Below are 24,637 nucleotides of genomic sequence, written 5' to 3' on the forward strand. Positions count from 1 at the left end.
TGCCACAGCGACCATGCTGAATGTTCCCAGTCAGACACAAGGGAGAGAAGATGGATAAAAGAGAACCAATCAACACAAACATAAAGAGAAGTACAGGATGGGAGCAAGAAGGAGCTTTCCTTGAGATTTCATAAAAACTGATAAAGCAATTCCTAAAGGAAGGTCTGCAGCTTAGGGCTCCTTCCTTCCCCAAAAGATGTCCTAATTGCTATGCTATCAATTCAGATTTTATTGAAAGCATAAAATCTAATAATGACTTCCTTTTCAGATCTAATTCCCCACAGTAGCAGAGAAAGAGACATTTCCACGCCCAGTGCCAGCAAGGTACTAGTGGCCTGAAAATATAAAGGTTCAGAAGAAGTCTGGGATTTCTCAGTCTCCACAGAAGAGTTACTTTAGACAAAAGGCCTGATAGGAAAGACAAACACAGTCATAGAATGTTTAATGTCCCCATGATTTATGGTTTATCTAGGCTGGTTACTCACAAAATACGACAGATACAATAAACTAAAGACTATCCCTCAGAAGGCCAGTAGAATAAAATGTGGAAGCAATGTCCTTCACTTACCTTGTCAGAGTATGGTTCTTCAGTGAGATCAATGTCTTCAGACTGCAACTTGTTCTCAATTACCATTTCCAGATCCATTCCCCTGCTACAAGAGACCTTCCTTGCTGAAGCAGGACCAAGCTTTATCACGTGCTGCTGAACACTAGCAGTTTCTGGGAGCTCTGACAGCCAGGGTGGCAGTGGGCTAGGAGGGGTACTGGGCTCCTGTTCAGAAGATGTCCTATGGACAGGTACTCCATAACAATCAATGGGAGTGGATGGGCTGGTCTTTTTTACTGGCAAACATGGTGCTTCTAGACTTGAATGGTTTCCACTTGTGGTTGTGGGAGGAATATATAATCCATTAGAAAGGCGTTCTCGGCATTTTTTGGCAGGGACAGGTGGTGGCTGAGAAGGATTTTTTGGTTGCATTCTTGCCTCATTTATGCCTTTCCGCTCAGCTTCTAGACCTCCGTTGGGGACTGCAGCATAATCAGCCCGTGCAAGGTCATGAAAGCCTTTACTTCTTATTTCCAGAGGCGTTCTTGTTGCAAGATGCGCCGCTAAGGCAGGTGGAGCTTCACCATTTTTCAAGGGGAACGGAGCAGGCTTTCCACTTGCAGTCTCCATTAGAGAGCAGTCCAGTTCCTTTCCTCTTCCTTTCTGAGAACCAGCAGCTCCTTGACCCTGCTTAGGCATCAAGTCATCTACCATACAGCTGCCTCCATGAGACTGAGGGGGCAGGGCAGAGCCAGTTGCCTTTTTTGCTACGACCAGCGAATCCTGAGGAAAATAACCCACTTTCTGGCTAGTGTTTTGTAGGTTAGTATTGGATTCTCCCTGGAGATCATCCAGTGAGTGAGATCTTGGCCATGTATCTACATCTTGGGGGCCATCCAGAGTTTCATAGCTCCGACAAACAGCAACTGGTAAACTCCTACGGTTCTTCAGACCTGTAACAGCTGGAGGTTTGACAGAGCTCTTCAAAGCATGATGTGCACAACTCAACCGGCTTTCCTTTCCCCCTTGCTGTAGAGTTTCTATTGACTTGGTCAGTGGAAGCGTGGGATAATTTGATATCTGGTTTCTGCTGAAGTCCTTAAAGCTATGCTCACTTGCTGATTTTGAGGGCAGAAGACAGGTCCTTCGAGTTTTACCTAGAAGGAAATACACCACAAACCACCATTAAAAAAAACACAGAAACTCTGCAGAGTAAATAATAATTTCTAAATGCCTTTGAAACAAAATTATTTACTTAACTTTAAATGTACAAGAACTCAGTGCCATTTTAAGCTTATGAATTTGTGAGCTTCAGCTTTATTAATGAAGAACTGGTAAATGTGATCATGTAAGGAAAATACATTTAGAATACTTAATATCCTTCCAGCTCCCCAGTTTGCAGGCATTTAAGGCTTGGCTTATGTAAACGTTTTGCAGTCTAGAAATATCCTACAGATAGAACTGATACCCTATTCCTGTTATATAAGCTGGTTTAACTCAACACAGAAATAACCCAAAAGGTCTATTTTTTTTTTTCTAATTTTCTAATTTGTTTAGGATATCGACAATTATATTCACCTTCCAATGAAGTTTACTAGATTGCTCAGGATCCTGTTTATTCATTTTAATTACAAAGTGTGCCAGTAGTGTTATTTCATCTTTTAAATGAGCAGCAAACTATATGCAAAGGCAAACTAGAGAGCAAAAAGGTGCTACAACACTGGTGTTGCACCAGTCCCTTTCTTTTAGGGACAGCACATTTTAATGGAAAAAGGTATTATACTATGAAATGGAGAAGCGTTTCAAAAGGAAGTTGCAAGTGTGACTAGTCTTTGTGTTATTCTCATGTCATAGTGTTTTATTGAAGTGGAAGCTCTTAAGAGTTGTGGTGTTTTATTATAACCACTTAAGATGAGATGACAAGAATAAACATGAACAACATGTTCTTTGTAAGCTTTATTTTGTAGTTCTATGAGATTATGCAGCACTAATTTCAAAAAGTGAAGTCCATAAAATCTGTTCAACAGAAAAATTCTGATCAAAGGGACTGAGCTCATTAGAGTATTCATTAGTATGAAATACAAGGTCCCTTCTCAAATACTGCATACATATTTTAAAATTTCTTTTTGACATGACAGAAGTAAATGTCTCAAAGCAGACAGCACATCCTGAACAGTTATTGTTTTCTGAGTGACAGGAATACTTTCCCCTGAGTATAATAAGCTTTCTAAAATCAGGGTAGATAGACAGACAGACAGACAGACAGAGTGAAGCTTCTTTTGTCCAAGGAGAAAAAGCAAAATAAAGTAACAGATTAACAGATTAGGCTAAATGACATCGGAAGTGTGTAATAATAGGCAATGAATAGTTTCTGCTTAAAGGGCTGGTTACTTTTAGAGATCTGAGAAGTTCTGCTAACTTCATTAAAACTAAATTAATCTGGTATATTTTTAAGCAATTGCTGCTTTCTTCTCATGCAGCTTGCTTTCAGAGGTTTATCCTGAAAGAACCTCAATGCTTGGTTTTTGAATAATACACACTGCTTGCTTTGACTATGAAGGAACTTATTTAACCTGAAAAAGAAGTAGCTTGCTTTCTCTTTCTGTTGCCTGTTTCCTTGCTCAAGGAGTTTAAAAAAGAAAGTATCCATAAAACTAGCAAAGAAACTGCAGGTTACATTTGAAGAGATATAAGGACAAATTCCTTTCAAAAGAAGTTGGTTGTGTTTACTGGCATGCCAGCAATGTTATTCCATACAAAATCAAGGTGTGCCTACAAGGATGAATGCAAGTGTACAGCAACTCCTTTATTGGAAGCTACATGGTTCCCAGCTCAGCTCCAGCTAAATATTACAATTTTCACAAAATGATAAGCAAGACACATCACACATTAAGCTGGCTCCCTTGCTACTACCTTGAGTTCAGATAGCTCAGAGAAGAAGCAGAAAAACTTTTCTGGGTGCACCTTTCCATGGAGCTAGGCCACTGCCTTCTGAAATAACTTACAACCACATTAAAAAGATGTGTAAGAAACTTTACATCCATTTTTTAGTACCTTCAGGCACTAATGTCAATATGTAATGAGTATGGAAAGGAGTATTCCCTTTCATTATTCATACTTGCTAGTACATGTCCTACTTGTGCAGCAATTCACCATATTATCTGGGACTCGCTGTCACAGCTCACCTAACAATCTATGTACCTTCTTTTCAACCTGAAATATTGATCAGGAGTTATACTGGTTTTAAGAAAGCACACTCAGGAACCTCAGCACTGAAAGAAAAGTTGTGACAAATGCTATTACTGTGCAATGTAAGCTCTTCCTGAGGCCATAAGGGTATGTAGTAAACAACATTTAATTTCTTTAGAAATGGGGTAACCTTGGAATGGAAAAAGGAAGAAATGCGAAATAGCAAAATGAAGGAAAAAAACCCAAAACAATGAGGGTTTTTTTTTTCAGAAAGTAAAATAAAATCTTCAGTTCATTCAAGCCCTGTTTTGCATTAAAGTAAAAAACATGGAGAGAATGAGAGGAAGTAAAACACATTGTGTTTCTACAATATATAACTGACCATGCCATTTTTAAGCTCTCTGATTCAAAATAGTTCACAAACAGTGCTGGTTCAATATTAATGTTTGGTACAAAGGACAGGGGTTCAGAATGTAATTTCTCTTGCATAGATTATAGTCAAGAGCAATAGCAGGAGGATAGCTTTGATTTCTCTTTTTCTAGCTATTCCTTCCATCCTTTCATTATGCTTCCGAGACTTTAAGAACGGAATATAACATATCCCGAAAATGTGTTCTTAAGTTGTTTTCATAAAGTAAAGAGCTATATAAACAACATCCACAAATGTAACATCTCCTCACTACCTTAGAAAAAAAACCGCAACAAAAACAAACAACCCCCCCAAAAAACAGAAAAAAACCCAACAAAACAAACAAAACAAAACAAAAAAACCCAAACAACAAAAAAAACCCCAACCAAACAACCTAGAAGTGTGTAGCTAGTAAATTCAAAACACATATTTAATGTTAGCATTCTTTATAATAATTCAGTCTTACAACTCCCTGTACAGTTAAGCAGTCTAATGCCTTTCATAGTGCTGCTAATCACAGTAGCATCTCTGATTTAAATGTGTGCAGAATGACACAGGTGCCTGGGTGTAAACTAAGACAACAAGATGGTCCTTATACAAAATGAATGGAAAGTTGATATTGTCTCCCATGTTGGGTTCAAGCTACAGGGATACTTCAACTGTTATGATTAATGTTATGGTGCAGTTTTTGTTAGATAAAGCACTGTCCACCTCTCATGATATGTCTTATTAGAATACTGATGAGGAACTTTACAATTCCCTGTCATCATCTTCAGAAGAAAGGAGATTATTTTTGGGAATATTCCCAGAGCTACAGCAACAAATTTGCAGTGTTTCTCTTAGTACTTTTTTCTGTGTGGAAGATACCCCTCAGAAAATTCAAGTACTCAAAAGCAGAAATGGAATGCATTCAGTGGCCTGTCCAGATCCCAGATTTTCTTAACTTCAGTTTGACATGGCTTTCTGTGGCTACATTTTGCATGCAGTTCAAACAGCTCTGTTGACACAACAAGGATGATGGCACGGTAGTCAATCCTATAAAGTACAACAAGTAAAGGTTCACAGAAGCCAGCCATGATTTGAGACATGAATGACCTATAAGAAATAATTAACAGGTCTAAAACTAGGAAAATGATGACTAGGGAAGAAGTATGACAGAAGTCTATACACAGACACTGTTAGGTATGGAGCCTGTAAGGAAGACCAAGAATGTTCAAAAAGACAGCTTTAGGAAAATGGATGAATGCCAGGAAGCAGTATCTAATTTTTGAAGTTCTTCAATGATTCATTCCCCAAGAGATTCCTGGGAAGCATCAAATATGCTTGCTCTGCTCCTATACTGTTCTCTAGCTATCTTTTGGCTGGTCCCGTGAGAACCAGATTTCCAACAGTTTCCAAATGCATCTCAGAAAGATGACACTTGCATGCAGAATATGCTCAATAACTGCACTCCTGTCAGAAGCCTAAAGGAGAGCTTGCTCTCCCTGCCTTGTTTCAAACCAAGGATTGGACTATAGGATTAATGGTCTGATCACGGGTGGTTGCTTTCTGCTCTTACCACAAACTGTATGTTCCTTGGTCTCTTTAAATTGGAGTAAAATCATAGTGCTGCTGTGACTACACTATGGATACCTATGAGAACACCCAAACATTTCTGTAGTGGAACTCGGAGAAGTACCTATAAAAGATAGACCTGTAGCACTGCCAGTACGTAGCAAAACATTTTCTACCCAAAATGTAAGAGCGGCTCTGAAATCTTGAACTGATGCCACAAGGTCCAGTATCAACCCAAAACAGGATACTATACTAGTCATAAAAATGTATATGTTATGTATAACCTTTGCTGAGAATATCTGAAGACAAATGTCCTCTCAGAATGATTTCTCCTCTATGAAGTGCAGTTTATTATTGCTGACCTGCACATTATCATGCTTATACTAGACAAATGAATATCCTTATTTTAACAGATGACAATCCAACATATTTTGAAAAGAATATGCATATAAATTACTATGGTCCATGAACTTTGCAAAGAAGGTGGAGCACATTTCAGACTAACCAGCCTTGACAAAAATCTCTGAATTAATCCCACACCAAATGTTCTTCTATAATGATTTTCAAAACAAGCACTAAACAGATTTTTGAGTAAAAATTATGCAGAAATGAAGCAAGCCATACATGAAAAGCAATATAAAAATCATCAGTGGCATTTCACATTCTGCAAAACTCAAATAGAAATATTAGTTTACATCTAATAGTAAGTATCTAAGCAGACGGGCAACGACATCGCTTTCTAAAGATTTTATTACATTTTTAAAATAAGGAAAATGTACAGGCAGCAATTTAATATCACTGCTACAGTTATTATGCCATTTTGAGAGAAAAAGGAAAGAAAATTGTCACATATGCCATATATTTAGCTAATATTCCAGCACACCTGCTGTATAGGGATTCATATTCAATTAAAAAACTCTGCTTTCAGGAATTTAGTATGATTTTAGGCATTCCATTCCCAAGCAAATTGCAATTTCCTTCAATAAATGGTCATTTCTGAGTGGCAAACTGTCATAAAATGCACATAGTAGGAGAAAGGTCTTTAGCTCCTATTTTAAATTGGAAAAACAGCCACTCCAAAGGGCATAGAGTATCTCTATTTATTCTGCTCTTGATTTCCTGTTTATATTGGATGATCATGATGAAACCAGGCAATCTGAGGCCACACCATGGTGCAAATGCTTGAAGTGATAATGCCAAACTCAAACCAATTTCCTCAAAACAGAAAGAGTAATCTCCTTTATCACTTGTCTTCAGTGCATTACCTTTCACTGATGCAAGACCAGGGAATGGGAATTGATATCACAAGCATTTTATCATAGTTTATTTCCTTATCAACTTCTCAATAAATTTAACTTGCTAGTGTTCACACACTAAAAAGTCCTAAATCTCTGCCGTTTGCTTCTGATCAGAGGAGAATGCAATGTGCAACCTAAACAAATATGAAAATGTGGCCTAAAACTGAAAACATTTTTTCTGAACAGTTTTTGTATGAGTTTATAAGAAAACCTCCTAATCTCAGTAGAGTTCACTGACTTCTCCATTGCCAGTGGTCCCTTAGATATGGGTTATCAGAGTGTAAGTAGTGGAAGTCTCATGATGCACAATTGCATGAGAATGTAAGAGGGAGTGGAGAAGGTAGGGAATGGCAGTGAGGGTGCTTGTTGCCTTAGGATGACAAAAGAAAGATGATATGTGAAATGTATCTGTTTGTACCAACGCAAATAAACACACTAGAAATTAAAACAAATGGCTCGAGTCAAGAAAGAGGCAGTCAGACCAAAGGAGAAAGTCAAGTATGAAGTAGCTTCTTGGGTTAACGAGCAACAGGAGCAGAAAGTATATGAAATTATCTACATGAAAAACAACACTGCAAGGATTATAAGGCTCATTACCATTCTCCAGGTTTTCACTGCTTTCATAGCAGCCAGAATCCCGAGGAGAGCATCCGGTTAGGCCTTGGCCTTCAATGAGAAGTTTCTCCTGAGATCCTGACTGGTCGCTGTTACCTAAAGGATGCAACAATACAGTGAAAAACAGGCAAAAATAAAGCCCAGCTGAACTTCTCAATCTTCCACTTCCAACACCATTATCTTCCCTGTTGTATTAATTATATCAGATCACTGTTATAAAAAGTGTGAGCATTAGAAACAGCCAGCAATGAATGCTGGAAATATTCATCCTGTTTGTTTAAGAAACAGCCTCAACATGAGTGTGAGGGAGCAGTGTGGTACATAATGAAAGCAGAATGGACTGGTGTGCACCTCAGCTGCCTTGGGGTCAGGTCCTGCAACTTACAGCAATGGAAATTTATTTAATGTGATTGTGATAAAGTACTTCTAAGACTTAAAAAAAAACAACAAGCAATGCCCAAAACAAAAACAAAAAACAATGACAAGAAATAAATTGAGTAAAAAATAATAAAATTCTAACCCTGACCTACTTTCCAGAAGGGACTGAGAGGAAGGATCAGGAGTGGGTCTGGTGAAGTTAGATACCCTTAACAAAGCATGAAGGGACAAGGGAGAAACTAGTGGTAAAAATTCCTTCTTTCCTTGGTCTGTGCAAAGAGCCAACACTCAAGTGTGGTCCATCCAGGCTGCATAGGCTAAATTCCAGGAATTTACCCAGAATGTCTAGTCAGAAATCACATTTTGTAAAAAAATGAAATCTGGATCTGAAGACACAGAAAATCAACTTCATGATGTAAGGGTACCGTTTATACTGGTTGTTTTTTATTTCTTCTTTTTTTTTTTCCCCTGCAGTAAAATGCCAGAAATGGCTATTCCAATTCCTATTCTCAGCACATCAAAGGTAATTATGGGGTGGAACTAAGTGCTGCTGCCCTTCCCAGATTTCAGCTGTCTGGTCCTCACTTCTCTTTCTCCTCATCACCCTGACTTGGAGATGGAATTTATACTTTCCGACTACCACATCATATAGCTCCAAGTTCTCAAACCAAAACTGAAAGGCCCTAAAAAAAAGGGAAGTTAACACGCTAAATAGGTCTGCAAATAAGGAAAAGAAGCTCATGTTAGGTAATGAAAAGCTGCTCTGATACAAGTGAAAATAATCTAATTCTACAACTGCAGCTTCTTTAGACAGTACAGGAGGGCAGCGAAAGTGTGGATGCCTCTTCGGGAAATGAAATCAACAAGAAAGACACATGCCAGTGTTGCAGGGCTTACATGAAAAGAATTCTTGGCAGAACAAATGCAAGTCTTAAGTCATTCCTCAAAAATTTAGATCTTGTTACACAGGATTACTCTGGAAATAATTAGATTAGGGAAAAAAAAAAAGAGCAAAATTCTGGAACCAGTTTTCTTTTTAAGGGGTTCACAAGGTCCTTGGCAGAGCTCTAGTGAAACTGAAAACCACAAACATTACACGTACTATCATACTCCTGTAGAAGTTCCACTGCTGTGAGGAGAACAGCTCTGTGCTCTGGATCTCGGATGTTCAGTTCATCCAAATCTTCTTCTTCTAAAAGCTTAAAGGTATCTAGATCTTCATAACCATTGAACAGAAAAGTAGGCATGTGCTCCTGCATTAAAAAAAAGGGAAAAAAACCAACAGAGCTGTAAGACAACATACTTATTTGACTTATTTTGTCAATAAAGATACTAGAAGAGATTTTCACAACCAGCAAATAAAGCAGTACTTTAGCAAATTCACATATATATATGCTTATGTTTATGTATATGCATATGTATAACAGCAATATTATAGGATTATAGCTTGTATAAACATTGCTCAGAGTTCAGGGAGGCAATTGTGCCAGAACTAGAATGCTGCACATATTTCTGTATTTGGAATGTATTGTATTAAAAGGCCTGGGTAGCATGCTACCCAAATGCACAGTATGGCTCAGCTCTGCAGGCAGGGAGAAGAACAAAGGGTGAACAACAGCCACACCAATTTATCCCTAGCTCTACTACACAGAATGTGGGAAAAAAAATTTCTCTTTAAAGACAAAGTAACTATTACTATTTTACACTTTCTGCTTGCTTTTGGAGTCTGTCAGGTAGTAGCCATACTATGCAATGATTAATAGTTTCCAAGTGCACACAACTTGCAGCCTACCGTGCTTCTTCACGCCTGGCCTCAGCTATTTTCCTTCTGCAGCTAAGACTTGATTCCTCAAAGTGGTGTCACAGTCCTTAGGATTATCAATCTGGTGTGCATATTTCAAAACTAACAACTCCAAAGATGTGGCCCCCCTCCCACAAGCAAAACTGAAGGGTAAACAGAAAGAGAATTTGGACCTTTAAGTTGATGCGATCCAAGAGATCCTCAACTGACTTGGGCTGGGGTGGTCTGCTCTTCCGGCGTCTCCTCGTGGGCCGCTTCGGCTTCTCTTCCTCCTCATTTAGGACATCCACATAGATAAATTTGAAAGTGCCAACTTTGTTGTTCAACAGACCCATCCAAGTGCCCATGGGAGGTTTGCTGATTATATCAATGATATCACCTTTCTGCAGACCAAAGAAGCAAGAAAGCTGCTTAGACATGCTTTCTGATAGATATTCAAGCAAATACATCTGTCTTATCTTAGATTTTCATATACACAGAACGGACATCATTATTTAGTAGTCATAAGGTTAACACAGCTCTTGCAAAAATCACACAGAATCACAGAATCTTAGGGGTTGGAAGGGACCTCGAAAGATCATCTAGTCCAACCCCCCTGCCAGAGCAGGATCACCTAGAGCACATCACACAGGAACGTGTCCACATGTGTTTTGAATGTCTCCAGAGAATGAGACAACCTCCCTGGGAAGTCTCTTCCAGTGCTCTGTCACTCTCACAGTAAAGAAGTTTTTTCTGACGTTTATGTGGAACCTATGTTCCAGTTTGCACCTACTGCCCCTTGTCCTATCACTGGACATCACTGAAAAAAGCCTGGATCCATCCTCCAGACACCCACCCTTAACATATTTGCAAACATGGATGAGGTTGCCCCTCAGTCTTCTCTTCTCCAAGCTAAAGAGACCCAGCTCTCTCAGACTTTCCTCATAAGGGAGATGTTCCACTCCCTTCATCATCTTTGTGGCTCTGCACTGGACTCTTTCAAGCAGTTCCCTATCCTTCTTGAACTGGACACAATATTCCAGATGCAGCCTCACCAAGGCAGAATAGAGGGGGAGGAGAACCTCTCTGACCTACTAACCACACACTTTCTAATACACCCCAGGATGCCATTGGCCTTCTTGGCCACATGGGCACATTGCTGGCTCATGGTCATCCTCCTGTCCACCAGGACCCCCAGGTCCCTTTCTCCTACACTGCTCTCCAGCAGGTCAGCCCCCAACCTGTACTGGTACATCGAGCTGTTCTTCCCCAGATGCAAGACTCCACACTTGCCCTTGTTGAATTTCATCAAGTGTCTCCCCGCCCAACTCTCCAGTCTGTCAAGGTCTTGCTGAATGGCAGTACAGCCTTCTGGTGTGTCAGCCACTCCTCCCAGTTTAGTGTCATCAGCAAACTTGCTGAGGGTACACTCTGTTCCCTCATCCAGGTCTTTGATGAAAATGTTGAATAGTACTGACCCCTGATGGACTCCACTAGTCACAGACCTCCAACTAGATTCTGTCCCATTGACCGCAACTCTGTCTTCTTCCTTTCAACCAGTTCATGATCCATCTCACTACCTGACCATCAAGAACACACTTCCTCAGTTTACCTATGAGGATGCTGTGGGAGACAGTGTCAAATGCTTTACTGAAATCAAGATAAACCACATCTACCTCTCTACCATCATCTATCCACCCAGTTATTTCCTCATAGAAGGCTATAAGGTTGGTCAAACATGACCTTCCCTTGGTAAAACCATGTTGATTGCTCCTAATGACCCCCTCACCCTTGACATGCCTAGAGATAGTACCAAGAACAAGCTGTTCTATCACCTTTCCAGGGCTGGAGGTGAGGCTGACCGGTCTATAGTTACCTGCATCTCCTGTCCTTCTTGTAGGCTGGAGTGACATTTGCTATCCTTCAGTCCTCAGGCACCTCTCCTGTTGCCCAAGACTTACCAAAGATGATGTAGTGGCCTAGCAATGACCTCCACCAGTTCCCTCAGCACCTGTGGGTGTATTCCTTCTGGACCCATCGATTTATGGTTGTCCAGATTGCTTAACTGATCCCTAACCCAATCCTCATCTACCAAAGCAAACTCCTCCTTCATCCTGACTTCTTCTGGGGCTTTAGGGATCTGGGGATCCTGGGGAGAGTCTGCAGCAGTCAAGACAGAGGCAAAGAAGGCATTCAGTACCTCTGCCTTCTTTATATCCTCTGGCACAAGGGCACCCACCTCATTCAGTAGTGGGCCTGTATTGCCTCTAGTGTTAGTTCTATCTGCAATGTATTTGAAGAAGCCCTTTCTAATTGTCTTTGACCTCACTAGAAAGGTTTACTTCCAAGTTTAGCTTTCTTAATTGCCTCCCTACATCCTCTGACAACAGTCCCATATTCCTCCCAAGTGGCCAGCCCCTCCTTCCATGATCCATAGATTCTCTTTTTCCACTTGAGTTTGCCCAGCAGCTCCTTGTTTAACCATGAGGGTCTCCTGGCTCCCTTACTCAATTTCCTACCCACTGGGATGCTCTGATCCTGAGCTTGCAAGTGGTCCTTGAATGTTGACCAACTATCTTGAGCCCCTTTACCATCTAGTACCCTGTCCCATGGGACTTCTCTTAATAATTGATTGAAGAGGCCGAAGTTGGCCTGGCAGAACTCCAGGGTTGTGGTCTTGCTAGGTATTCTATTCCTCCCACACAGGATCCTGCACTCCACTATCTCGTGGTCACTGCAGCCAAGGCTGCCATTGATTGTCACCACTTCAACCAGACCCTCCTTGTTGGTGAGTACAAGATCCAGCAGCACTCCTCTCCTAGTTGATGTCTGATTATACTTGTTTTACAAATGAAAGAAAAGAGAATTAAGTGTCATGCCTAAGACCAAAGAGCAAGTCAACAAAAAAATCTAGAATAGACACCAACTGCCCAGATTCAAAACCTGCTTACATCCCAGTGGTGCATCACTGCTGTTTTGTCCACATGTCCCTAAGATGCGCAACTATCTGAAACTGGTGCAAATAAGAATATGCTCAGTGTATATGGGCACAATCTCACATCAGATCTCCTGAGGAAAGGAGAACTATGCAGAAGGAACCATGCAACAGTGTTGTTTTTCCTAATGTGCTCCTGACCATATCAAAGAAATGGACACAAAACCAGTTTTGTAGCCTTAAAGAGATTACCTTATATACATCTGTTTTAATAAGTTAGCAGCCCACAGAATTAAAGAATGAGACAGTTTGAATCAAATACAGTACAATTAAAAATATAAAAACCTGATACCCAGAAAAATTAAAGGGAGGTGACAACTCACAGTGAGCAGTCACTCAGTGTTGGCTCAGAACAAATTATACTAACTGAAATGCCTTTAAGAGACACTATGAGTAGGCACATCCACATTTCTTCTGAGGATTTTGAAAAAGAGGTCTTAATTAAAAATGTTGCCAAAATAAATGTTTGAATCCTTAAAAACAGATATAGCTGGTACCTTGAGCTTCAAAGAGTCTGTATCATAAGGACTGGGAGTAAAATCAGTGTGAACCCTGGCTCTTCCACAAAAAGGTCCTCTGTAAGGAGGCTCTTCATCATCACCATCTTCTGATTTCACACTCTCCCTGTTGCTTGTTGAAGAATCTGTTGTGCTCACTGTCTGACCACCTGTGTAAATGACATAGTATCAGTCCACAAAAAAAGAATCTCTTTGTGAAGGTTAAGAATCAAACAGTGGACAGAGAGAAAATGGAGCTTCTTTCTACAAAACACGATAATCAAAGTTAAAAGTCCTTAAATGCTGCTACATCTTATATACCCATGTAATGGGAGAGTTAGTTAATCTACTTTGCACTCCTGCTTTCCCAAATGCAGCTCCTCAATATTTAACTGTTTAACTAGTGTCTTGTCTTTGGTATGTCATAGGAGATACCATCTTTCTGGGAAGTTTAGCCCATAAAAAATCCCATAGTGGTGTGAGGACCCTGAAGCCACAGAAACAGAGCAACGCAATCACGACCAAACTTACTCATTGAGCTCTGACCACTTAAGGAACTCCTCAGGCTCTCTACTGAGCCACCGGCTTTCAGCTTGGGTTTGTCCAGGGAGTCAGTGTCCGGTGGTGGCAACTGTGGAGAGCCTGGCATGACCCCAGGGCTGGACTCCTGAAAGGGATTCAAGTATTTCAGCTTGGTAAATGAGCATAGGCACTGACAGGAGATGCTTGTTCATCTCCAAGGAAAGAGATTCTGTTTTCCTGCTCTTGACCAGACAGAATGAAATCTTCTATGAATCTACTTTTGTGGTACTCTACTGTGGCAGAAACCCCACTTTATCAGGCATGATAGCAGGGACAGGAGCAAACAGTCCACAGCATCCTAAGTAGAAAGAAACATTACACGAACCTCCCAATTCAAAGGTTTTCTTGACACACGGTATTTTTGCCAGCAGTACTTGCAAAACAGCAAACACCAAATTCAGCTTTCTGTATCAGCATTTTGTATAAAGATGAATACAAACAAATCAAATGATTCACACAGCAATGCACTTTTTTTTTTTCCAGAATTTTTGATATCTTTGCTCACTTACCTTGAAGAAAAAAAAACCACCATAAAATGCAGCCTGCACATACTACAAATACTTGTGAACATAAATACAAAAAAGATTTTGCTACATGTGCAATAGATGAGGCAATGTCTCTCTTTATGCAGTCAAGCATTATAGGAAATCAAAAAGGGTCTTTCCTAAATTGAAATTCTGTCAACCTCTGTGAAGCACAGTTAAAGCAAATCAGCAGATACTTGTAGCCAGAATGCCGTTGCTTGTTTTTTGAAAGCAGAAAGAGATATTGGCACACAGTTTGAAAACAAAAGAACTGTAGCTTGCATACAAGAAGAATTTTTGTGGAGATGTGTGGTCATAAAACTTCTAGCTGAAAGCTATTATTTGCATCTGCAGAATCATCAGAAAAAAAGTCATCCCAGCATAGGACTTCAGAGGTCAAGTCAATCTTGGAGAGGGGTAGACAGCAGAAGAACTACTAACTCACTGAAAAACTATTTCTCAAAGTATCCCTTTCTTAGGCAGACTTTACAGAGGGCCACTGTAAGGCCAGTCAGACACCAAATCATCTTCTTATCAGTAGCAAATAATGTTAGACCTTAACATGTTTTAGCTGTAAATTTAAACTGAATAACTGTAACTGTAGCACTGCTCCTGGTTCTGAGTAAGTGTGGCTAACAGTGCTGCAGGAAAGGGATTCTAATGTTGCAAAGCACTGCATGAAACTGGTCACTTTTCTGCCTCTCTATGCTGTCTCCAGATTTTGCACTGTGGGGTTCTTATTTTGAATCTTACCAGTCGCTTCTCTTAGGGGCACCAACGCTTTGCATCAAACCCAAAAGGCAGCCCTAGTGGGGCACGGCTCCCATCCCGCTGCCATTCCCGACGGCCGCCAGGATCCCTGCGATCCAGCGGCCGCCACGAGGCCACCTGGGGGCGATGTTATCCAGGGAGAGCTCTGCTCTGCCGGCGGCTGCCGGAGCTGTCACTGACACATTTCAAGTGGCAAGATTGGTTTTAGAACAAACGCTGAAGAATTCTTGACACTCCACCAAAGCAAAGAACCCAAAGTACACCAAAGGGGAAAAAAGACAGCAATTGCTCCTAGGCACTGAAATTCAAAGCCTAATTTATAACTAATGTACTTCAGATTTGTCTTTAAGAATAAACTATAAAAAACTGTAATGAGAGAATAATAGAAAAAATCTGTGGGATGTCTCTTTCTGACCACATTGTGCCTCTCTTTTAATGGGCTGCTGCAGAGGGCAAGCTATGATGGAGAAAAGATCTGTAATAGCAGAGAGGAACCGTGTATGTGAAGTTATGTTGGGAATTTAAACTAAGGTGTAAATTGCAGATTAAATATATTACTGTGACCCTGTGTCACAGACCAGTTACCTTAATAAATAATGATGATAGATAAAGAAATGGCAATATAAAGAGAGATGTCTAATGCCATCAACCACAGGCTTCTGCTGATGAGCTACTTGAATGAAGATCAGAAATTTAGCATGTATAGGAAGACACTTCCCAGTGAGGCATTTTATAAGAACATAGGAATAAGCCACTTGTTAGAAATTTCTTCAGAGATGCCTTCAAGCACGGGAATCAATACTGATTATCACTTCTACTCTATTAAGTGGATTCCACAGCAAACCTCACATACCTGCTCAGACAGAGAGCTGCTATATTTTTTAGACATCCTTTTCTTCATGGTTTCTTTTACAGACTTCACCTTTTTGCCCAGAGATATACGGGAGGCAGAGGGTGATTTGATCACTTCTTTATAAACAAAGTCTCCTTCTTTGCCCTGCAAAATAAAACAGGGTTTGAGTCTATAAAATACGAGGGCTATTTCGTACTCAGTCAGCAGTCCTTGAGGAGGTATCGAAGTAGACAAAAGATGGTGCTGTCCTGTTTACTGCTTTAAATTCACTGTTGAGACCTGGTGCAAAACACTGTAGCAGTCTGCTGTCTAAGGCCTGTTAGGATCCTAAGGATCTGTTAGAATGCCTTTATTCCTTTGAGTTTCAGGTAAGTATTTGACCTGATAGAAAACTCCACAATTTCAGGCTAAATGCTCCTGACAGGACATACAACAGTAGTTGTGGTTTATGTTGGTCAGTACAGTTTAACAGAAGTAGAGGTACCTCTGAGATCATAGCCAAATGTATGTCTCTGTGTGTGTGTATTTATATGGACACCTACATTTGGCTACCCTATTTTCAGCCAGGCATTCAGTTAAGCTCTCTGGATGACCAGCTCTGTGGTTTTACTGTTGATTGTTTGTTTAAAAAAAAAAAAAAAAAGGCAAAATAAACTACTAAATCCATCAATCATGGTAGAAGGTTATACTTGCACAGCTATTCTTAAGACACACAACACAATACTGCCAAACTAAATTAGTTGGTCCATATATATTGGATGACAAAGGCCAGCTGCTTTGAACGCATTTAACCGTTTCTAAATCAGCTTAAGATACCCAGCATTTACTTGTGCCACAAGCACACACAAAGAATTAACATGGATCAGTAAACATTTTGCCAAACTTACTTGTATGACTCAGCCCTTATTCAGATGGTCCTGGCAGCACATTAGAAATGGTTTTTCACCCTGCACTGTGTCAGGAATCACACAAGGCAGCTCTATTAGAGCTACTATCAGCACCCTCCCTTGAAAAGGGTGCACCAAAATTCACAATGCAAAAAGGACCAAAATCTGTTTGGCCGAATCTATTGGCTATTGAATTTGGTCTCTCACTTGGTTCAATAATCCTTTTGAGGATAATTTAGGTAAATAAGATAACAAGCCCTAAAATAAGTGTATACTGTATTCTACATAAAATATTTATCTGTTTTTTCTAAATTTATGAATGTTTGCTACTTTACTAATGCTCTCACCAAAAGTTTATCTGATATTCAGCTGATATTTATTTTCTTGTAATTATATATTGTTTTGTTTTACAAGTGGTTTGTGACTACAATTTGTTTGGTAACTTTTTGTCTGTCAGCAGAAATTACGGACAGCTCTTTGCTTTATCTTTTTGGAACAAAACTCTTCCTTTTAATGACTTAGATGTTTCATGGAAAAAAGCCCTCAATCTGCACTCGTTATTATGGTGCACTGCATCTCTCCCATAACTGATGCTAGTCGGGAAACATGGAACATCTAGGTTTCACACTTTCCTGTATCAAAACCAATCTGAACAAAATATGCTGAAGTATCTATGGTTAAAGGTAAACATCAAGTTTGGAAGCTAACATTTTTACTGAGTTGAAAATTGTTGAACCTAATGACCCACAGTTTTGACCAATGTAGGGGTAATTTATGATGTTAAAAGAACAATGACAAAAAAAAACAAAACAGAAAACTACAAACAACCTAAGAAAACCCCAGCTGACATAAAAAAGCATATAATGCTAGCATGTAAAATGTTTCACAATTTAGACTTATGCGAATAGAGAAGTTATCACAGCCAGTGTTGAAACAGAAAACAACCCCCATATATGTACAAAAGGAAAAAAATGTTAGAAATTTCATTTGATATAATGTTCTGGCTCATTTCTATTCTGTTATTTTTGGCTGCAGGCTGACCAACAGCAATTCTGGGATAAACATGAGTAAAATAAAATAGAATTAATTCTCAGGGGGGGTGTTTTGGTTTTTTTAAACACAAAAGCTGTGAGATAATTGCACAGCACCCAGCACAATGGGATCCTGGTCTACTCCAGAGCTCTTAGATACAATGAGAAAACAAATAATAAATCTCTTGCATAATGACTTCTACACTAATAACTTGCCAATCTTCAGCAAATGAAAGTTGGTCTCATCATTCCAAACAGTAAATATTTTTACCAAGAAAGCAAAGTAATCATACATTTTGCCTGGGATGATGCTCTGAGGAAGTCAGACATAAGAATAGCCCACAGATGTGCATCCAGATCTGCACTTTGATCACTTATTCCTGCTTCTTCACACATATGATATATAAATACTTACACTCACATGAATACGGGTGTGTATGTTTTTTTCAAAGCTAAGGAAGTTTGAGGCCAATGAAGATACTCTACTTTCTTGGCTCCCCAAACTGTTATTACAGACCTAAATTACAGTTCAGCCTATTCCAGCTCCATTGCACAGTTCATTTTATGCTATTTCAAGTCTGCACCTTCTTGTCTTATACTCACCATTTGGTCAGAACTGTTTCCAATATGAAGGGAACGATTTGTCAAGTCAAAACCTCCAAAGCTACAGGTTCTCTGAAAAAAAAAAAAAAAGGATGGATACTAGTTCTATCTCAATTTGATCACTCAAAACAATTGTGATTTGGAGAACACCAGTGGAAACACAAATGTCTGCAAAAATGGAAACAAACAAACAAACAAAAGGATGGGAAATTTTATTATAAATCAAGAAATCTGTTATAAATCAGTTTGAATCATTTGTCTTTTCCATAGATGACTTTTTGGCCTGAAGTCTGTTGCTGTTGAGTCATCTATTGCCTCCTCTTCTTTTTTTAAAAAGAAAAAAGACTTTTCGGTCTGAGGAAACTGTTGATCTTATGCATCAAGTTTTCCAGGGTGCTGGCAACTCCAACTCAGCACTCCCATCTGCCTTCGTAAGTAAGTTGACAGTAGCACTGAAACAGAGAACCACCAATTCTTTAAAGCATTGAATAACCTACCTTCTGGGACTAGCTGCACAGACTCCATTTCCACTGCAATACAGGGAAACACTAGAGGCCTTGCAGGCCAAGCCCTTGGTAAGAGGAGGGAAAAACCAGCCCATCTATCCATAAGCATTGTGTCCCCAGAGACTTTACAAGCCCTGATTCCAGATTAGGTATTTATCTCTGGTGGCATGTGGCAACTCCACTACTTCTGGGAGGGAGCATGTTATGTTTACAGTGCCTTTATCACCTATGGAAGTGACTCAGTTTTGGCAGAATGCACAGATGCTGTTTATCATAATCAACCTGAATAAAAAAATCAGCACTAGACACACCTCTCTCAAGGGCAGAGGGAAGCCAAACTCAGTACAGCTGCATTTCCACTGCCAGGCATGGTTTAACTGTGGGAGATTAATCTCTGCTAAAGTTTTTGCATAATTTCAAAAAAGACCAGGCTCTTAGGGGGCTCAGAGAGAATCCAACTTTTGCTTTGCAATCCAGAAGATAAAAACTTTGACTTTTTATTTGGCCACTGAGCAATCAGCTGCACAGCACCCAACTACCCGGCCCTACCAGAAGTCTCACAAGGCAATTCAGGGAAATGAAAGTATAGCAGTTACATTTACTTGCACAACTTCAACTCTGGGCTCTGAGTGTGGGCTGCGACAGGCAGATGTCTATTATATTCGCTTCAGAATCTGAGTTGATACAAACAGGAGGCAGAAGATCAACCACCTGCAAACTGCAAGTTTCTAGGGCCTGAACTACCCAACAGAGGAACTCCAAAGATACCTTAAGACTTAGCTACGGATCAGATCAGAGCTAAAAAGGATTGTCCAGTCAGTACTGTGAGTGTGTACTCGGGTTAAGACAGAACTATCAGTTTGCTTCGACACTCCGATAGGAAGAAGCAAGGCCTATAAACTGTGCCACTTACTAAACAATTATATCAATCAGTTCTATTAAAGTAAACATGCCTCCTGCTCTGGTCACTGCTAATCAGCATATATATTAATAGTTTTTAAAAAGTTTTCTTTTCTGGCTTTTATGTTGGGTGCTGTGTGCCTACAGTGCTTGGGTGACAGTTTTTGTAACCACCAGAACTCTACTGGAACTCAAAGCCAGCTTTGTCTAGGCTCCACACACAGTAAAGAGTGCTGCAATGTAGAATTTTTTAAAGTGTTTGTTTCCAGAAGGCAATGTGACTATGGCATAGCTTTAAAAAATTGTTTTTTGGAAAGTATTTGAGACCAACCACAAGTAATAAGATCAGTTTTTAAAGCACAGCACGTTTAGCTATGAGTAATATTATCCTGTGAAGAGTCCATTCTAACTAATCCTACAGTGTATGGTAATCCCAGCAATCAAGGGAGGACATCTGGAACTGCTCTGAGCAAACTTGTCTGTCAAACAAGCCAGAGCTCCTCCTAAAGCAGTCTTCTCAGAGAGCAAAATGGCTGCTGGTAAAAAGCTTCTGAATAAATGTACCATATTAAGGATGTTTCATTATGGACCTCCTCGTACATTTAACCTTTGACTTCCACCTTCAGATTCCAGTAGCAATACTGTACCAAACAAAAGGTCTGTGGATGAGGAGAGGGATATTCAATGGAATGGCCATGCAACCAAAAGTATTGTTGTTTTGGGAGAAAAGAAAAACTGATGCAATTTGAAAATCTCATGCATGTCCAGGTCACTGAAACAAATATAAATGACAAAAAAGAAAGGCAAGGCAAGACAGAGTGACCAATTCCACTGAATACATAGGCATTGCAATTTCCCTGAGGTTGCAGCAAACAAACATTAAGGGTTTCTAAGAAGAAGGAGTAGTATTAGTTGAAGTTTGCTAGATTTTACAGTTTCAGGAAGAAGTGTGTTGCAAAAGCTACTAAGAGCAGTGTGTCTCCACCATTTATCCCACTCAAACAAGGCTGGAGCAGCTGACTGAGGAATTCCTCAGCAACAGTAACACACTATCCATTTCTTCTCTATCTCTGTGAATTAGCTGAAGTCAATCCAGATGGTTTTCATAATCAAATTACTAAAGCAAGAATGCTTATTAGAAGAACTGAAAAGCTTGTTTCTGTCATCTGTATTTACAGAGACAGTTTTAGAGGGTACTTTTAATTATGGGGCATCTCTAGCACATAGGAGTATGTTCTTTTGCCTGATATACCCCTATTGTTCAACCAACCCACAGAAGGATAAATAAAGTTTATCTTATAATTGTAATATCCTTATGGGAAAACAATGCCTTTTGTGTACAATATATGTAAAAATAAACAATATCCAGTGAGTGGCGGGGCAAGTAGTAAATGCAGAAGAAATAGCAAAGCTGCCAAGAGAGAACATTCATGATATTGAGCAGGAAAAACCCATTTATTGTGTGGCCAAACATCAAAAAAGTGAAACATTTAGTCTTGGTCACCTCCCACAGGAGCTCTTATATTAAGAATACCTCACACCTGAAGAAATAAAGCAGAGATCTCTCAAAATAAAACCTGCAGTTCAAGGGAAAAAGCTGTTTCTATTTTATTGTTCACTGGAATATCTTGTTAAATGTTATGGCTGTACTGCTGTTTCCACCCACTGAAGCAGGGAACATATCTACACTGACAACTAGACAACAGACTAGCTGGCTCAGCTTTAGAGATCCAGCTGACCCCAAAGGCAAGCTCCTAGGAAACTCAGCATCATGGTTGAGGCAACTGTTAAAACTGGATCATATAATCAGGAAGCAGCTTTGGATCTCTCTGGAGTGCTCATAATACTTAATTTCCCATTGTACAGCACAATTTGCTCTTTTTGGCCACCACTTGCTTCCTCTCCACAATGCTTTAAGGAAAGGTGACAGTTTCAACCTATGCTAGAAAGAAGGAGCAGTGGCCAGAGAGAGCAGAAGGGGCACTTCTGGTGATGCTGAGCAGCAAGCAGGAGGGCAGTATCTCCATAATGTAAAACTCAGCCTTTCTGCAGACATGTGTGTGACAGAATACAGAGCTGGGAGGGTGAATTGATGCAATGCAAACTGGGAAGGTGAGGACCAATCCAAGGCAAAGACAACAGTAGAGAAATAGAGCATGGTCGACTAAGAATGCTCTAACCCTCTCTGAAAATTTTGCTCATTTCTTGGTATCGCTTTAAGAGACCTTTAATTTTGAAAGCATCACAAAGTTCCTCTGTTCACCAGTGATCTCAGTTTCTGCACTATGTGAATTTAAAAATCAGCATTTTGTCATTTTTGCTCTCTCTCCTGGAGTTATTCTGTACACATAGAAACTGAAGACTCAAAAAAACTCTTCTCTGACGGGATTATATCAAACTCTTCCCTTACAGTGAATTAGAGTAGTTAAGAGTTTCTAACAGCAAGGAAAGCAGAAGCACTGAATTTCAGTGAAAAGTATAAAGCAGGAAGTGTTGACTGCAACCTCACAGAAATTGGAAGACCACCTTCATGGCAACTCTTTGACTCACAGACTTTTGGTGGATTCTCAAGAGAACCCTTTTAGTACAGCGATCCACTGTGGCAGCCCATTTCCTCTTGGCCTCCTCATCCTCCTCCAGCAGGCATCTCCTCAGGTCCTGCTTGTCAGCCTTGCTCAGGGTCCTGTCAGTAACGGGACGCACCAGCTGTGAGAGGTTGAGGTGACTGTACAGGCTTCTCTCCACCACATAGGTAATATTGAACTCGCTGACAGAAGTGCGCCCTCGTAGCCTTCTGTTTGGGAAGCCACAACCTCCACCCCCTTTCGTTTTGTGCCGCAGTAACTGTAGGTCGCAAGGTGTGGGAGATGCTCCTTTCCTAGCAGGGCGCTGGCAAAGAAAAGCTCTGGAACAGGAATAGTTAGTATCCATTTTCTTCAATCGGATCTGCTTCCTTACACTTTGAATCTCCTCCAGGGACACCAGAAGATGGTGCTTGTGCCTGTTGCTGTCATAAAAGCAAATGCTTTCTGTACTTACCCCATGGCTCAGCGAGCCAAGGCTCTTCTTCATTTCCCCATCTGTCAAGGAGCGGCAAACTTTCTGGGTCTTCTCCTCTTCTGGGTAAGAGAAAAATGTCCCAAGTTTCTTGGGAGGTTTGATAAGGCCACGGCTATCAGTTTTGCTGAGGGTCTTCACCAGCTTCCGGTTAGCTCCCCAGGTATCAAGACTGCTGGATGAGGGCGAAGTAGTGAGTGAGTCCAAGTCTTCCTCTGGCTGCTTTTCACAGGAGCCATCGAAGTAGAATTGCTTCTTGTGAACTCCAGAGTAAAGTGCCGATCTGTCATCCAGAACAGGAGAGTTGTCAAGCGAGTGCTCTTCCACACCTGCAGGGGACAAAAGCAGCACAATGCATGTCATGGTACATGTTTCACTGTAGAGTTGCAATGTATTTATTTAAGATATCACCCACTTAAAATGGAATAAAACTTCCTGATACAAGAACCATCCCTGAATGTGTTTAAAAATTGTATAGCTCTGGTGCGTAGGGACATGGTTTGGCAGTGGGTTGGAAGATGTAGGTTTATCGAGTCAGGTTAAAGGATGGACGGGATGATCTTACAGGTCTTTTCCAATCTCAACAATTCTATAAGTCTATGACTCTGTAAGCAGCCCAGAACGTATTTGTGAGTGGATAAATCTGAAGCAGCTCCTTCCGTTTGTGAAGTAAGAGTTCCGGGATGAGTTATAAGTAAACAAACAACAGCAACCTGTAAGTAAAGTAATTGTTAATCTTTTCTCTTTCATCTGCAGTAAGTAAAACCACAGATGTTCTCAGTATGGAACCCTTAAAAGCTGGAACTGGGATCTGTTCCTCATTTTTTTCTTTTGATACTTGCATATGACGCTCAGCTCTAGTGAGATTATAATAGGTCAGAAGTATATCCAGGTATTAAAAACCAAACTAATATCTCTCAGGTCCAGTTTCCCAATACACAGAGCTGCTGCTGCTACTGCTGTAGAAAGCAGTTATTTTTCCCAGAAAGCTATGGAGTTGAGCTCCAGGATGAAATAAAAAGTTTTGGGTTTTAATGGGGGTGGAGACACCAACTTTAATCACACAAAATTGAACAGATGAAAATGTTTTAAAAGTAGGTCATATTGTGGGCATGACAATTTCAACAGTGTCCTGGTAGTGACAGAAATACTTGGTTTTCACCAAGTACATATTTCACAGAAAGGACAGACAACTTTTTTTAGTACAAGTACTGGAGGTGGGCAAACAGCCAGGTTTCCTTTTTGGAGTGGAGAGAAGGGAAAAAAGGACCTGAAATTGCAATTCCTTTGCATGTTTGTCATTTAAGAAACTTTTTTTCTGGTCTTTTCTTCTGAATGAAGTGTAGGTATCAGATGCAGTACCAAGAGAAGATTCCAACAAGAGTAAACATCCTCCTCCATCCTGCCTGACAGATTTCACAGCATTCAGTTACATATCTGAAACTTGCACAGAAATGTTACTGCATTTATCACTTGCCAAAACAAATTTCTTGCCTGACCTAATTTTGCCTTCATCTTTGATTGCTTCCACAGTCTTACAGCAGAGACAAATTTGAACCATTACCAAAATGCCTATGATTTACTAAACTTAGTAACAGGGGACTCATTTTAAGATGAAAGAAGATGAGTTGCTGTGTACAGGCTTCCTGTCTCACCTTCAG

General features: G+C 40.1%; 1 protein-coding gene across 1 annotated transcript in view; it reads right to left on the bottom strand.

The window, feature by feature from the left end:
* Positions 1-24,637, bottom strand: part of SASH1 (SAM and SH3 domain containing 1) — a 94,952-nt gene that overhangs the window by 1,595 nt on the left and 68,720 nt on the right. Inside the window, 12 exon segments of the mRNA XM_009999975.1 lie at positions 3-16; positions 569-1,704; positions 7,595-7,708; positions 9,093-9,243; positions 9,965-10,174; positions 13,263-13,432; positions 13,794-13,929; positions 15,993-16,136; positions 18,514-18,590; positions 19,174-19,249; positions 19,251-19,301; positions 22,959-23,305. Of these exon segments, the coding sequence (XP_009998277.1) occupies positions 3-16; positions 569-1,704; positions 7,595-7,708; positions 9,093-9,243; positions 9,965-10,174; positions 13,263-13,432; positions 13,794-13,929; positions 15,993-16,136; positions 18,514-18,590; positions 19,174-19,249; positions 19,251-19,301; positions 22,959-23,305 (2,626 nt within the window).

The sequence above is a fragment of the Chaetura pelagica genome, unplaced genomic scaffold, assembly GCF_000747805.2.
Source record: "Chaetura pelagica isolate M959 unplaced genomic scaffold, ChaPel_1.0 scaffold135, whole genome shotgun sequence".
NCBI classification, from domain to species: Eukaryota; Metazoa; Chordata; class Aves; order Apodiformes; family Apodidae; genus Chaetura; species Chaetura pelagica.